General features: G+C 38.4%; 1 protein-coding gene across 4 annotated transcripts in view; it reads left to right on the forward strand.

Moving 5' to 3' along the window:
* adgrd1 (adhesion G protein-coupled receptor D1) overlaps positions 1-15,878 on the forward strand; it is a 32,236-nt gene that overhangs the window by 13,873 nt on the left and 2,485 nt on the right. For all 4 annotated transcript variants that reach the window (XM_077562496.1, XM_077562493.1, XM_077562494.1 and 1 more), the window contains 7 exons: positions 9,162-9,235; positions 10,284-10,407; positions 12,821-12,924; positions 14,057-14,168; positions 14,297-14,450; positions 15,390-15,456; positions 15,668-15,734. In XM_077562496.1, coding sequence (XP_077418622.1) covers positions 9,162-9,235; positions 10,284-10,407; positions 12,821-12,924; positions 14,057-14,168; positions 14,297-14,450; positions 15,390-15,456; positions 15,668-15,734 — 702 coding nt within the window. The remainder of the gene's footprint in view (positions 1-9,161; positions 9,236-10,283; positions 10,408-12,820; positions 12,925-14,056; positions 14,169-14,296; positions 14,451-15,389; positions 15,457-15,667; positions 15,735-15,878) is intronic.

The following is a 15,878-nucleotide window of genomic DNA, read 5'->3' on the forward strand; positions in this document are numbered from 1 at the left end:
TTACCTTTAGCCTTGTAAGGTGTTTTTACTGTTGATATGAATTCTGATAGACAGATTACTAGCTGTAATGGTAGGTTCTTCACTTTCCCCACGGGAACATTAAAGCATTTTTGATTCTCAATAATTTGATGACTTAAATTTAGCTGACCTGCAATTTGGCAAGTGCTTCGGCTGTGAAACTGTCCAGAGATTGTTGTGTTCATTACACTGCTCTGGTGCGCAGACCTGATTTTGTAAAATACACCTATTTCTGGAGTAGCTGAGGCTGTCCACACCATACCTGCAAGCCAAGCACAGCCTTTTCAAATGGCTGTTCAGATACTCATTGTCTCCTCAGATATTCTCTCGTGGCACCAGTACAGAAGAACAGAGTTTGTGATTTGCAGCTTGACTTCTTTATTTATTATCAGGGAGTTGACAAGCACCCGGCAACTTCATTAAAACTTAGTAAGCTGAATGAATGTGTCTATGGCAGACATGCATCAGCTTTCTCGTAAGCCTTTCTGGTTGCTATGGTTACAGTTTGGTGGGTTGTCACTTGCATAGAGCTTAGGTTTTAGTTCTGAATGTCATCTATTTTCCTTATCAGATTCATGTCAGGATTGGAATTACTCTATCATAGGCTGATGATGTCGCCAACCTTGTGTCATGGCAGGTACGACGCTGAATTCAACACTGTGTAGTTGGTGACCTTGCACTCTTGATTGATGTCAGAGCAATAGCGCAATGAGGTCATGCCATTGCCGTAAGGGTCAGTCATGCATTGCGTGGCACTGGGCTGACCAAGTTTAGTTCCCAGAGAAAATGTTATCAGGGCTCCAGGAGGCCCACATGCTTTCTCACGCCACTCAGTTTCAATGTTGATTAGAACCTGGCACCATCAGAGATTTATTAGCGCTGTCTGATTTGTTCAGATGGAGGTGGAGTCGAGGAGGTGGGGAAAGGGGAGTGGGAGCCTTTGGGCTCTGTAGTTAAACATTAATGCTTGAGTAAAATCACTGACACCTCCTGCATGCCCCGTTCTCCCTCAAAGCGGCAGGATGAAGTAAATAAATGGAAAGACTTACGTATTTCATGAACAAAGAAGATAAATGGGGTCAAAAATTAGAGGATTTGAAAAACAGATTTTGATCCCGCCGTTATACATGCACATTAAATGGCATTAGTTTGGTGACCTCATCAAAAGGCCAAGACAAATGGTGAACAGGAGAGGAAAAGTGCAGATCAGCCTCACTCGGTCCTTGTGAATTTGCAATCTACCTGTACCAACGAAGCAAAGCCTTCTTTTGTTTTATTCATAAACCTTTTTTGAGGGAAGGGCACTGTCTTGTACAAGTGAACCGACGCTAACCCTACCCTAAATACTTCTGAGTAAATGCATAATACAGATTACCGTGACAACTGGTGGCGGAGCTAGCCACAAAAGCAAAAAAGCAACTGCGAACTACGAAGCGCACCGACAAACACAGCATGAATTTTATTTTCTAGGGCTGTTCAAAACCAAATTATTTCTCAGACCAATACCAGTAAAAGTAGTCAACTCTTGCGTGGTCATCGATACCAAATACTACTAATAATACTAATACTTGTACTTGTGATAGAAACAAAATGTCCCCCAAAAAATAATGACAGATAATTATATAGATAGATAGATAGATAGATAGATAGATAGATAGATAGATAGATAGATAGATAGATAGATAGATAGATAGATAGATAGATAGATAGATAGATAGATAGATAGATAGATAGATAGATAGATAATGTAGATAGATAGATAGACAGATAAACACACAAACACAATAAATACAAGATAAAAAGTATTTTGAAAAAGAATGGTATTTCATTTTAAGAGCATGAGGTTAGTTAGTAGGAAGCATTTTGAATTTAAGCCTCTCGCCATCACGACATGACAATTATAACATTTTCTTTTGTGAATGGGACCTAAACCTTACTCATATGTCATGTAATTCAAGGAGTGTATAAACAAACACCACTAAATTGCCCTGAATCATTGCATTGTTGAACAAGGAGTTTTGTTATTGGTACTGCCTCTGTTACAACCACCTCATTTTAACACGTCGTGTCCACCCTAATATGTATGCAGTCAAGCAGTGGCCAATACAAGCATTTCTGTAAAATCAGGCTATATGATTCCATATGTTCCTTCTTCTCAAATGGCTCTGCCAAAGCTCAATGTGGCTTTACTTACAAAGGCCAAAGAAACACTACACTGGGCTCATACAAAAGCCTGTGGGAATTCAAATGAATTCATTCATGGAAAAGTACCAACTTGTTCATGCAAACTTTAGCTGTTCAAGAAATGACAAAATATGTTTGCCATATTTTTTTCCATTTCAAACCAAAGGGACATCGTTATTGAGACCATGCACTGCAAATGTATCAAAAACAACTCCCGCAGTCATTTTATTTAGCCAAAGTTTCCTCACTCAACACATGACTATCAACACTTCTTGTTTTGAGTGTCCACCTCAGAGACTGAGTAATAACCACAGCTGCATGTCTTATAATGTGTCCCCTGACACAATGACCTCACTTGGGACCAGTTGCGTCCCAGTGCATGCATTCAGATTGGAAGTCCACATACTGTATAAAGATTTATAGCCAACCCTTCACTGAAAATACATGTTATTATGTGCAAGACTGAGATTGGTTAACCCCGCCAGTCTTTGGTGCAGTCTTATGTGCACATTCGCCAAACCCTTCTTTAATGAAAAATAAAATATCATTTGTTTTTTTCCAAATTCAAAACATAGGCATAGGGTTTACGGGTGAACAAAATGAACAGGGAGAGTAGCCTTTTCATTGAATATTAGCTTTTTTCACTTTGAAGTCAGAAAGCGTTGTGTTCTTGTATTCCCCATCTCCATGAAGCTTAAGGAAGTATTCTTTTAGTTTTACTAGATAGCTAGTTGTGTTGGAATAGAATTGGCATTGCAAATCTGCAGGACACTGACTCCAATCACTCAACTCAACTCTATAGAGCACTTAAAAACAACCACGCTGTTTTCTTAAGATGAAACCCAGGGGCAGCAGATACATTGAAAATAGCAGAGGCCCCAGAATGGAACCCTGTGGAACACCATACGTTTGGTTTTACATTTATATTGAATTTATATTGCACATATTCATCTAACCGCTTTCTTTTTGTGCTCGACATAGTTAATAAGAAGGGATTACAATAATAAAGAAATCACGATGTACCATAATAATAGTCGAAAGTCGACTTCTGAGCGCACCAAATTCCCTGCAGCACAGATAGGCCAAGTAAGTCGGGTGTGTGTCTTGACCTCTGCCGAACCCCTGAGACTGACTCACTGAACCAATTGCCAGATCTTAATGCAGTAATTAGACAAACAAATCATTGCACAAATGAATCAAATCCTGCCCATATTTTTGACACACAATGAATATTTGCGCCAAAATTAAATTGTAGGGTTGTATTCTAAAGTGTGATTAATGAAAAGCCAAGTGGGCGGATACAATGACAACAAAATATATGGTAGCTCACACAAAAAAAAAGGAAAAAAAGACAAGTTTCATCAAGATACATACTTTCTATAAAATGAAATTACTGTCAATATGAAACATGACATTTAACGGAGATACATTAAAGAGGATTTTTCGTGTTAAATCTAAATTGCTGCCGGATGTGCAACTTGACAGAAATCTGACAGGCTGATAAAATTATTTTGAGATAGCTTATGATGCTACAAACATACTTCTGTTTCCAAAGCAAAGAGTTCTGTAACGATCACTTAACATGTAACTGACCTTGTCATGTCTGTTTGATGTATCATTACATCATACTAAAGCAGCTGTCCAAAATCAAAATAAGTTAAAAATGTGTGTTTCTGTCAGCACTTATCTGTCAGTTGTGATCTCATGTGCTGAAAGAACTGTCATTTTTGTGTGTGTGTGTGTGTGTGTCTCAATCTGTTCTTGATGGTTCAGGTTTCAACAATCCTCTAGTGGCTCAATGAGTTGTGACTTAGAGGCATTATTATCACTTTTGGGTGTTATGAGTTTTTACCATTGCCGCACTCTGTACTGTGACGCACAGGCCGGAGAAGCTTGGTTTTACATTATTGCAGGGTTAGAGTTACAATCTAAGACTGTTTTTGTGATACATGATTGTGCTTATTTTCATCCCTTATTATTTTCCCCATCATGCTCACAGTCCTCCTCACCCAATTACAGTATACTCTACCTGTATATGGCCAATACAAATACAATGCTCAGCTGCCACGTTTCCACATTAGTACAGCTGGTTGGTTGACAGAAAAATGGTTTCATTTACACACGCCCATCACACCTCTTTAATATACTTTAATTTTCTTTTAGTTCATATGGACTCAGTTTTACAATAGAAAATTACAGTTCATTTTAAGACCGAGGAAGTCCAAACATGATGCCTATCCTTTGTTAATTCAGGCACGTCTAATATCCTAAATTTATAGTTCTCCGGGTCAGTGTTTCCAAGTATGACGTTTCTCAAATTTTAAGGCACACAATTACAAATTGACTGAAATACTGATGATTGTATCTCACTTTAGTCATAAATTTACTCAATATGAAGTTGTGAACTCAGGGCATGTTTAGTTGAGCACAAAGCTATTCTGCTGTATGATTGGCAACAAGTGGATTTGACCTTTTGCCATCTTGAAGAGTTATAGTTATGTTATGTCTGTCACTATACATTACTGATATAGATAGATGAACACAGATACATTATTTATATTAAGTAAATAATCCACACACACACCTGTTAATCTATCACGGCAGGTACATTTATGTGCTGCAGCACTGTGGTTGGGAATCCTTTTCAGTGGTTCTCAAAGTGTGTTAAAAGTACCAGTAGGTAACGTGGGCTCACTAGTGATATGTGAAAGAATCAATGAATTTAATGTTCAAACTGTTCAGAATTTTACACTGGCTTAGATCAAGCACATTACATTTGTTAAGTACTGTTCAAGTTGTATTTCATTTTAAGTATATTTGCATTTAGTCTTTTAGAGTTGTTTAAGCACTGTTTTATTTTTCCTATAGGCCTATATTTAAGTGCATTGTTAATATTATTAGTATAAATGTTCAAACTGAACTGTGCATAATTTTACAATGGCTTGCGATATAATTTCATATAATTTTAGGATTACAATATATATACATATAGTATAATATATATATATTTTTTCAATGTTAAAAAAAAATCTATGTAAAAACAACAAAAATTAAAAATGTTCGAACATTTTTTTGTCATGCAACATTTGAAAGTGTGTTTCAATTTATTCATTTTCTCATCTTTCATTTGTCTCATTATGCATACATCCATTTTGTACTGATTAATATCAGTCATGGTCACCTGGAGTCAGGTGACTTTCAGTGAGCGCCCAGGTACACCCTGGAGTAAATGCCAGTCAATCAAAAGACGCATTAAATAGACAAACAACAATTCCCGCTCACGTTCACATCCGTGAATTTTGAGCCCTCAATTAATCTAATGTTTATTGTAAAGGGCGAAGACACAGAGATGGAGAACATGCAAATTTCAGCCAGAAATGCCCGAGTTGAGATATGAAACTTTGAAATGAGAGTCAGATGAGCTAACCACATCTCATCTCTGTACTGCTTATCCTCATGAGGGTCATGGATTTATAACAATAGTTAAATAATACATTTATTCTATTATTGAATTGAATAGAGTAGTCAAGACTTGACATCAAAGTAACAGCTGTAGATATATATCACTGTGGGTGACAATTGCATCAACATAGACAGCAGAGACGCTTGAAAAGATGTTTGACAGATTGAGGATCTTCACTTTCCAAATATTCTCTATTATTATCCTGTCACTCATTAGTGTCGAGTCTCTTTTTCATTTGCGCGCCGGTTTTTCTTCTTACAAGGCTCAGAGGAATTTCCACGATGGTGTTTGCTTGCCTTCTGTTGTTAATAAAGTGTTGGAGCAACCAGCTGCACTCTTGGCTGAGACGTACTGAGGCCTTATTGGACACCCGGGAACAAAGTGGTGTGCTTGGCCAGATCTCTAAGTGCATTTTAACACTCACCAGTGACTTTCGTTTTCCTGCATCTTTGCTAGGATAACAACTCCAACCACATTCTGGATCCACCATAAACAAAGAGTTGCTGTGGGGTTGCTTGAGAGAAAACTAAAGCCAAGCAAAGCAGTACTTTCCACAAGTAGTAAAAGAACAGACGGGTGACAAATTAAAGGCGGAAACGTGAATACTTTGATATAAAGTAGATTTCTATGCAGAACCCTGAATGGTTTAAGTTGTCACGATGGGTGGAGTGGGATCACAATTAAGAGCAGACTTGCAGGAACTTCGAAGCTGACAGTTGATTAAAACAACAGGAAAATGAACAAACAAACAAACACAAGTAATAGTCACTGGGTGGAACAAAGGAAGCTGAACCTCAGCCAAGGGATGAATTGATAAAAGAACGGGCGACAAGAGTAACACCACTTTCAACAATGATAAGTGGAAACAACCAAAGAACCTAGGAGGGCGGGATACAAAAAAAATCATTGATATCACTCAGAACAATACATACTATACAACCCAAAAGGTCATATACTTTCAAAGGCGTACTAGTCTTTTAAATGCTAGCTATTACTTTATGACAAATCACAACATTTTTTCATATCAATCCATTGTCCATACCGCATGTGTTCATTCAGGGCATTGGGTGAATGGGGAGCCTATTGTTGCTGACACTGGACTGGTAATCCTTATGAAGGATTTAAAAAAAAAAAATGCAACTTAAGATCACGACATTTTTCATTCTCCAGGTGAGGGGCAACAGTTCCTTCATGAGTCAAACAGCAAAAATCGTGGAGCTGTATGTGTGTGCAACTCTGCGTTAATTTCCAGGCTATTTGTGGTTCATGGAGAATGATGTCAGACGTTTGGAATAGATGGAGAGGAGTCAACCATTTGCATTTTGGGGTTAGGGGGAAAGTTCCACTGCAGCTCAAATGGAAAAAAAACACAAATATATTTCTATGTTGCATTTTTAGCCAGACTTGTATCAAATTTAATCAATTCTTCCTCGGCACGTGTGTCCCCTCCACAAAGTTTCGTGGAAATCGATGTTGCTAATTGCTAACAGGCAGAACAACTAGAAGAGTCTATCAAAACAATACTTCTCACTTTGCTGTTAGAGCAACAATTTACTATATCATGTTGTTGATGATTAAAATTATAAAACCAATGATATTTGTCATCAAATATCATTTCCCTATTTGACAGTACAGTATACAACAGCTTAAAAAAGTCACTGTTTCAAAACTGCTAAAATTTTCCATTGACATTGTGCAGCAGTTGCATTATTCTGAATCCCCCTGTTGTTTTAGGCAGGATCTGCTGAAAGATGATGTATGGATGCAGCAGGCAGCTAATCGTATTGCAACGGGCTGGTTGGATCCAAAAGATTGAAACGGTTCTGCAGATTGATAGAAGAATAATTTCACATTTACAAACGCGCCACCACAATAAAGATAATGTTAACGTATTACTACAACAGTCTTGAAATGAACATTTGCAATCATCTACAATTTGTGAAATTGACAGACTTGCTACCAAGCCAGATAAAAAGGCTAACTTGCATGGCAAACTTTAGTTCGTGTTTGTTCTGACGTTATGTCACAGAGTGAAGAAAAGCAGAGAAGCAGCTACTCATGTTCTGGGAAATCAGTACTTTTACTGTCGCAGTATTTTTGGATTTTTTTAAAGAAAAAATTTATTGTTTACTAGTGTAGCCAAAGAGCGTGTTTAATAGAAGAAAAAGTTATTTACCTGAATATTTCAAAAGAATACATTTTAAAGCTGTAATTGCCGTGAAAGTGTCATATTTTTGCTCATGGTCCTACCATCAGAATCCGAGGCCGGTGCCCAAATGATGACCCTTTGACATTTTGAAGTTAATGGGTCTCAACAGTGCGGGAATAACTGCACCAAACCTGAAGCTTTTCTGGCAACTCATGGTGACTTGACACCTCTCAAAGTCATTGAATGTTTCCTATATATAGAGTCGCTTTTTTTCGTGTGTGTTTGATCCTGAGAGTGGTGCACGGCTGCACGCCAAGGGTTTGATCATTATGGACAGGGTTTTCTTCAATGCTTGGTCTACATAATTAGTCTTCTTTCATTGCACTGCAATTGCGGAAAGCAAATATAACACTATAAAGTGAGTCTTACAAAGTGCCAATTACAGCCTGGCTCTGTTAAGTGTGATTTTATACACACCAAATAAGGAGGGGGAGCAGAGAAAATTCTCAGTAGTGCAGTCCCCCACAGACATACTTGAAGCTCGTCAAAGCTTGCTCTTGTGGACTAATAGGCCACATGAATATCTCTCCACGCAATCATCTGGTGTGTCACAATCGATCCGAATGTGCAGAACGGACATAATGAGAGTGAGAGTGGTCCCGCAATGAAGTCAAGGTGTTGCGCTATGCAATGTAATACGAATGAATCACTGGACTAACAGGCCAGAAAACGATCTGACTGTCAATTCCGCTCTGACTCGCACTTTTCCAGAAGGAAATGGTGCAGACACAGTTCATCTAATGATTTGAGTCTGGGAGTCCAAGCTGAGGGAGTAGGAAGAGATGAGAAATCTGAGTAGATTTGTGCATATTGGTGAGTAAAAGGGTTGTGCTTTGACCTAACAACAAAGTCAATTGCTGCGCCCCAGTCATTAGCTCATGCTCATTGGGGACACCAAATTCTCTTCATTAAAGAGTTGTTTTGGAATGAGTGCATTCAACTCCAATTACATTCTCTAGGACAGCGGGATTTTTAATTTTTTTATTTATTGAGTGATAATCTTGTTTTTTCCCCTAAGCCTGTTTCTTCATTTGTTTGTTTTTTTTCTTTTCTGTTATAAATACTCTGGTTTCATTTTGAGGCTCTGGGAACATATTTACTTTTGTAATGTTCATTGGCAACATTGGCACTGTCTGTCACAATCAGAGCTTCATTCATCCCTCCGCGGCAGTTAATAATAATATGTACTGTAGCACACTTCATGTTGCGTCTTTTGCTTTGGGGGGATAAATGTTACAAGGTAAAACAAGCACTTTTAATAAGTCCTGTATTATTTTATCTTTTCAGAGTGAAGAACAGCAGGAACAAGTGTTAAATCAAAGCAATAAAGTCTTCCTGTACTGTGCCTTCCTGGACTATAGGTGGGTGTGTGTTTGTGTGTGATTAACTGTACATGCAGCATTACTTTGCCAGGAAAATTGCAAGGAATTGCTTTGATTGTGAGATTTCAGCTTCATTTAACCGTAGAAATATCACAAATTTGAAAAATTGAGGTGTGATTTTGGTGCAAAGAATGTTTTGCATCAACATCCTTTCTGTTACGATCTGTCACGCTGCGGAGTTGAGTCTGTCACGAGTGCGGAGTAGAGGACCCAAATGCAGGGAGGCAGGAGAACCACGGCAGGAGTGCGGGTTAGACTGACGTCCTTTATTGTACAAAAAACACTAACCGGGGTACTGGTTAATATTAAATAAACAAAGAACTGAAAAGATCAAAATCAAAGTAACAGACAGAACATTGGCGGTGACCGCGACAAGCGACAATGATCCCACGCCGACTGATCGCCACCCGGGAACTAAATACACCCACACTGATGAGGAGACTAGACACACCTGGGACCAGGCACAAGTGGCTGAGGGCCCGGATTGGTCAACCCGAGGAAGGGCAGGACCCCACTCAGGAACCAATCGGGACCCCCAACCAAAACCAGAGTCCCAGACATGACACTTTCAAAGTATGTATAATATTTAATACTGTCATCAGTTAGTCATGAAGAAAACACAAAAATATCATTCCAAAATTATTAGTGGCATAAGCATTGGGGTGGTTTGTTGCCTTGCTCGGGCTGCAGGGATGATTCATAATGTACATTCATGGTGAATCGAACAGTATCATTCTTTTCTTAGTCAGTTTGCCATGGTTTTTTCCACACGTTGAAACAAAACCACAGAATACTTGTTTCCCCCTATGGGAGTATGCCTTCTCTTTTGCCTGTCTCTCCCTTAGTAACAAAGTTAAAAAAACAAAAAACAAAAAAGACGACCACAATAGGAAAAGACCCTAAATGAGTTCAAGTAAAGATAATTCTCTCAAAATGGTGTTTGATCTCTGCAAGCAACGAAACGTCAACTAAATATGTTTTTGAGGTAGTTTTTTTATATTATAACAACAAATGTTTTCTTTTTCAGTTCCAAGGAGGGGGTTTGGTCCAATCAAGGTTGTGTGCGTTCAGAGGGAAACATGACATACTCTGTGTGTTTGTGCAACCACCTCACCAACTTTGCCATTCTTATGCAAGTTGTTCCTTTGAAGGTATGCAGTTAATTCCACACATTTAAGAAACTCAAAGTTTGGTCTACTACCAGATCAGTATCAAGGAAATAGCTAAAAAGGCCTTAAAGAATGCTGACTTAACGCCCTATTTCTCTAGATTCTCAAGATATTGGTACTCAAAACTCTTGTGGGTGTTTTATGATCACACATTATAAATTGGTAATTAGAGGAATAGAAAATTACCATTAATTTCATGTATTTTTAGGGAAAGTGTTATATTGGGATATATATGTCTTTCTTTAAAATTATCTGCCATTGTTTTCTTGGGGAAATTTATCAAAAGTATTAGTGGTATCTGTACTTGGTATCGGTATCAGGTGACTATACAAGAGTTGAGTATTCATGCTGGTATAGGTCTAAAAAAAAAAAAGTGGTCCTGATCCAATATAGTCTTTTTACTTAATATTGCATGAAATTAAAGGCAGTGTTCTATTTTTCTAATTTGTAGTTCCTGATCGTAAAACAGCCACAAGAGAGTGGCCAATACTAGTATCGGCCACTGTCGGTACCTTGAAATAAGGCTGTGTATCGGGCCAATACTGGTACGTGGTAACGGTCCTCAATAAGATGAATAAGCTGCCATAAAGGTCGTCAACATTATAAGTCCCAAAAATTATCATATTACATGACTTTTTTCCCCCCAAATATCTAATCATCATCATTGATAAAATGACATATTATACCGGTACACTGTATACACTGTCTGCCAACTTTTTGATATTGCCATTATAATGACCTTTCCGCGATGGCTACTCCTGGGTTGAACAGCATTTTCCATTGTCTCTTTGTGAGGCATATGATGTCAATTTCATTTAAGAAAATGTATTTCTTTGGCCTGATGAAAAGCAACAACAAAGCAACAGTTGCATGGTGTGTCTGCTTGTCAACACAGAGTGAAGACATAGATGAAGCGCAGACCTACATGCTTGTGCTTGGTGGTAGATACAAACAAAACACAACTCCTATTTGAGAGAGAAATCAAAATCTGCTGCACATTAGCCATTTTTAACCTAATTAGCAATAATATGTAAACATAGTGCAACGATGGCCAAAAATGAATCAGTTCCGCTCTAACTGGAACCACACATAGTCCCCGGGCCACTCTGGTGTTTTGCTATCTGAGATGCAAAACGCCTCAGAATGAGGAAGGGCGTGTCCTGTTTGACTGACATCAGACGACAGAGACAGGTCGGAAACAATAGACAAAACCACTGCGATAGCTACAAAACGCGACAGACAGTTGAAGGATAATGACACACGTCATCGGCACAGACTTTGCAGGCTTTTGCCATTTTTGCATGCTATGTTAAGCTACTGACAGAGCGCATTTATGTAGAACATGTTTTCAAAACTCTGAACACACTTTCCTCTACTTTGGAGGAGGTGCACTACTCAGTTAATTGTAGTTTAGTGCCCGTCCTAAAAGCCCCATTTGCTCGCCTGCTGCTCAGTGTTAGGTCTATCATAATCATGCCTACGCAATCACTACGTTGGTTTCACTGCTGATTTTCTACTGAACTACTGGAGGAAACCATGATTGAATGTGGGTTTTTTGGGTCACTACAACGGTCAATGGTCCAGGCCTCAAGGACCACAGTGCCATAAGAGGCCCATTGATGGGCAAGAAAATCTACCGATCAAAATATGTGGTATACTACCCTAATCATGTTGTATTATTCATAAACACACTCCAATATCTTAACTGTCGGCATCTAGCAAATGCTAGAATGCCAACACTATGTACAGTATGAGCCACTGGAGTATGGCCAACAACTTTGCTTGTTCGTTTTAAATAGAAAACCACTCAGTGGCTGAGTACCGTATTTAAATGCAGAAGTCTATTTGATGCTATTCTTTCCCCTTAGTCACTCTGTAATTAGTGGTTTGCCTCATCCCTCAGCTGCAAGGGAATGTACCACACATCCTTTTTGGGGATGTCTAAGACTGCTCTACTCTGGTAATGACAAGGCACATGCGAAGACAGTTAATAGAGAATCAAACCCAACCTCTTGAAATAGCTCGGACTTTAAAATAACATTTTGTGTGAAGGCCTACACCAGTGTATGAATGAAGTACAACTTCACTAAAACACACTTATTCCACAACAATAAAGATAGATGTTTTACTGTACTCTTACAGAGATGGGGCAGTGTTGGTAAATATGTGTATGAATGCATGATGATGATTGACATGTTTATTGACCACCATGATAAAATATTTCTTAATTTCAGTCATTTTATTAAAGCTTCGTGAGTGTTAGAGTGACAACCATATCTGAAAAGAAGAAGCAGTTTTATTGTGGGTGCTGCGATTTCCTAACTTGTGAACAAAATGTTGGAAGAAATTACTTGCGTGGTGCATTTTAAAAGAGTGCATGCGTCTCTGTGCACAGCTCACCACCGGCCACCGGGTGGCACTGTCAACCATTGGCTATGTTGGATGCTCCATTTCCATTTTCTGTCTGGTCATCACTCTCGTAACATTTGCAGTCTTATCGTGAGTATCAATATCATTACCTACATTGTTAATCCATGTATGTATCTTTTATACATATATGTCTAAATATCTCTTATATTGCATGTAAACCTCTGCTTTTCACTTGGTTTGGGTCACATTAGCCCTGGTAACAAAGTTATTTGTCCTAAGGACTATCCATGCAGTAAAGAAAGTTATGAATATGTGACTATATTTTATTGTAATGCTATCCAAATCAGCATATTCTTTAATCTGCAGAGAAATTGAGCATGTTACCATAAGTGACACAATAGGACGGGGAGTAAAATGTGAAATAAAAAAATAACAATAATAAGCTTGAAGAAAAAAAAATCTGCAATTGACTGGTGACAAGTCCAGGGTGTACCCCGCCTTTCGCTCAAAGTCAGTTGGTCATATACGTACAAATTAAAACCTGTGTTACTTACATTATGCATGATGTTATGAATGAATAATCCATCCATCAATCTGCCGACCCACCATCGATCCATTCATTCAGCTACCCCTTCACCAGTCACAACTCCTTCCATCTATCTTCTATCACTTATTCCAGCTAGTTTAGCCACAGGCATGTGTACACCATGTTATGATCACTAGTTTATCACACGGCAGACAACCTTTTCACACTCACACTTATAAGCAATTTAGAGCATGGATGGGCAACGTAAATGATGGAGGGGGCCACAATTTTTTTCATCAGCACAAAAACAAAAACAGAGCAAAAAACACAATTTTTTTTATTTTAAATTACATTTTGGCAAAACTTATGCAAATAGATTAAATCATGGGTGCTGAACCGCGTGTATGTGGGGGAAAACTGTAATAGAAGAAGTATGTTTGTACTTTACCCCAAAATTTTTATGTTTTTATTAATTATGGGGCACTCACAGTGTGGACACAAGCCACATGTGGCCCATGTGCCGCCAATTGCCCATCCTATAGTCTTCAATTTACCTAACATGCATATTTTTGCAATGTGACATGGAGAAACTGGTGAATTTTTAAATGAGTGTAATTTTGAGCAGTGAAAATCAAATATTCTGGTAAAGTATCAATAAGAACAGCTCTAACACATTTTAAGTTATAGTATTTAATGAATAATATGAATTTGACTTCTCTCTATGCTGCACTGCAGGTCAGTGAGTACCATCCGGAACCAGCGCTATCACATCCATGCTAACCTGTCTTTTGCCATTCTGGTTGCTGAGATCTTACTGCTCATCAGTGCCAGCTTCGACCCGGGAACGGTAATTATATACAGTATTGGTCACTGTGGTCGGTCATTGAGACAGTGGCAATGATGATAAGCCAACAAACTGACAACAACAATATGGATGTTTGACTTGTTGGCCAATATTTCTGTCCCCTGCGCCAGCTGCCTTGTAAAATCATGGCTGTCCTGCTTCACTTCTTCTTTCTGAGCGCATTTGCCTGGATGCTCGTGGAGGGCCTCCACCTCTACAGCATGGTGGTCAAGGTGTTTGGTTCTGAAGGCAGTAAACACATATACTACTATGGCATTGGTTGGGGTAAGTTATTCATTGGTATATCATTAAGCAAGTGCCCTTCAGTTACAGGCTGCGCTCTAAATGACCCCCATTGTCTTTATTCCAGGCCTTTATTGTAAATGTGATTTGACTGTTTTGCTGGTCACATATGATTAGTGAAAGGCAAATCATGTTCTATACTGTGCACATCTGTTTTAAATCGCATTCCACAGTAACAATTGCCTCTCCGGATCTTATTCTAAAAAAAGACTTTTGGATATTTGTATACCATGGCTGCAGAGGAATGCCCCCTTCCCCATGTTGAACCCATTAGTGGCAACATTATGCTTTTTTTTCCACTTTTTTTTTTTTTACCGATGCTTCCTTTATACCACTCTAGAGTAGGTTTTTTTATGTGGCTAAATGTAAATTATGCTTGAAAGACTGGCCTGAGAGTCTACATTCAGTACAGTATGTACAATAAGCCTGCAGTACAAATTAAAGTCTATTACATTGAGACTATAACGTTTTTATCTGGCTGATTATTGTTTGAACGTTGTGTACTGTGCAAAGAACCTTTGAGCTTGACAATGGGTAACAGTTAGTTTGTTGGGATAATATCTTCTATGACATAACAAGCCATAGGGTCACAGTGGTTTGTTACTATCTAGTAATATGCAATTAGAACAGTGAATCTAACTACTGTAATTCTGTGTCACCAAGTTCCTGGCAAATGCACAACAACTCAGATTTCAACATAGTGTGATTATATATTTAAATGCGTGTGTAAATTTGGACCGTATTAGGCAAGATTTTGTTGTTGTTTGATTTTTTCTTCTTTTTTTTTGTCAAACAACTGTCAAATCTGATTTTAAAAAATATTTTAAAAATGTGTCAATGATGCCATGAGTACATGCTTTGTCATTTTTTTAAGCAGTTGAAGGTTTTTGTTAAGTCAGCTATTGTTGTTGTTTTTACCAGGCTCTCCACTGGTGATCTGTGTGGTGTCCATGACATCAGCATTGGGCAGTTATGGCGAGGTTGACAAGTAAGTGTAATCTGCATGTAAGATGGAAAAATGAACATCATTGAATAACAGCGAATTGAATTAAATACTCCATCATAACTTAGTGGCATTGCATCATCATCATCATTTGAAGGCTGTTGAAGAATTGCATTTTACACGGGAACACTCTAAAATAATAACATATTACAAGGCAACATAAGATGCCAGTTTTCCTCTGCCCTTGCTTTCTCAGCTGCTGGCTGTCCCTGAGGAATGGAGCCATCTGGGCTTTTGTGGCACCAGCATTGTGTGTCATTGTGGTGAGTAACATTCTGTCATTTACATGTGTTGTTTTTTTTAATTTCATTATGAATCTGTATTCCATTTACGAGTCTAGTCTATCCCAGCTAGTAGAAACCAGATGTAGTTTTCTTTCATTGTAGTTTTTCTTAATTTCATGTGTT

This window comes from Vanacampus margaritifer, chromosome 3 (assembly GCF_051991255.1).
Source record: "Vanacampus margaritifer isolate UIUO_Vmar chromosome 3, RoL_Vmar_1.0, whole genome shotgun sequence".
NCBI classification, from domain to species: domain Eukaryota; kingdom Metazoa; phylum Chordata; class Actinopteri; order Syngnathiformes; family Syngnathidae; genus Vanacampus; species Vanacampus margaritifer.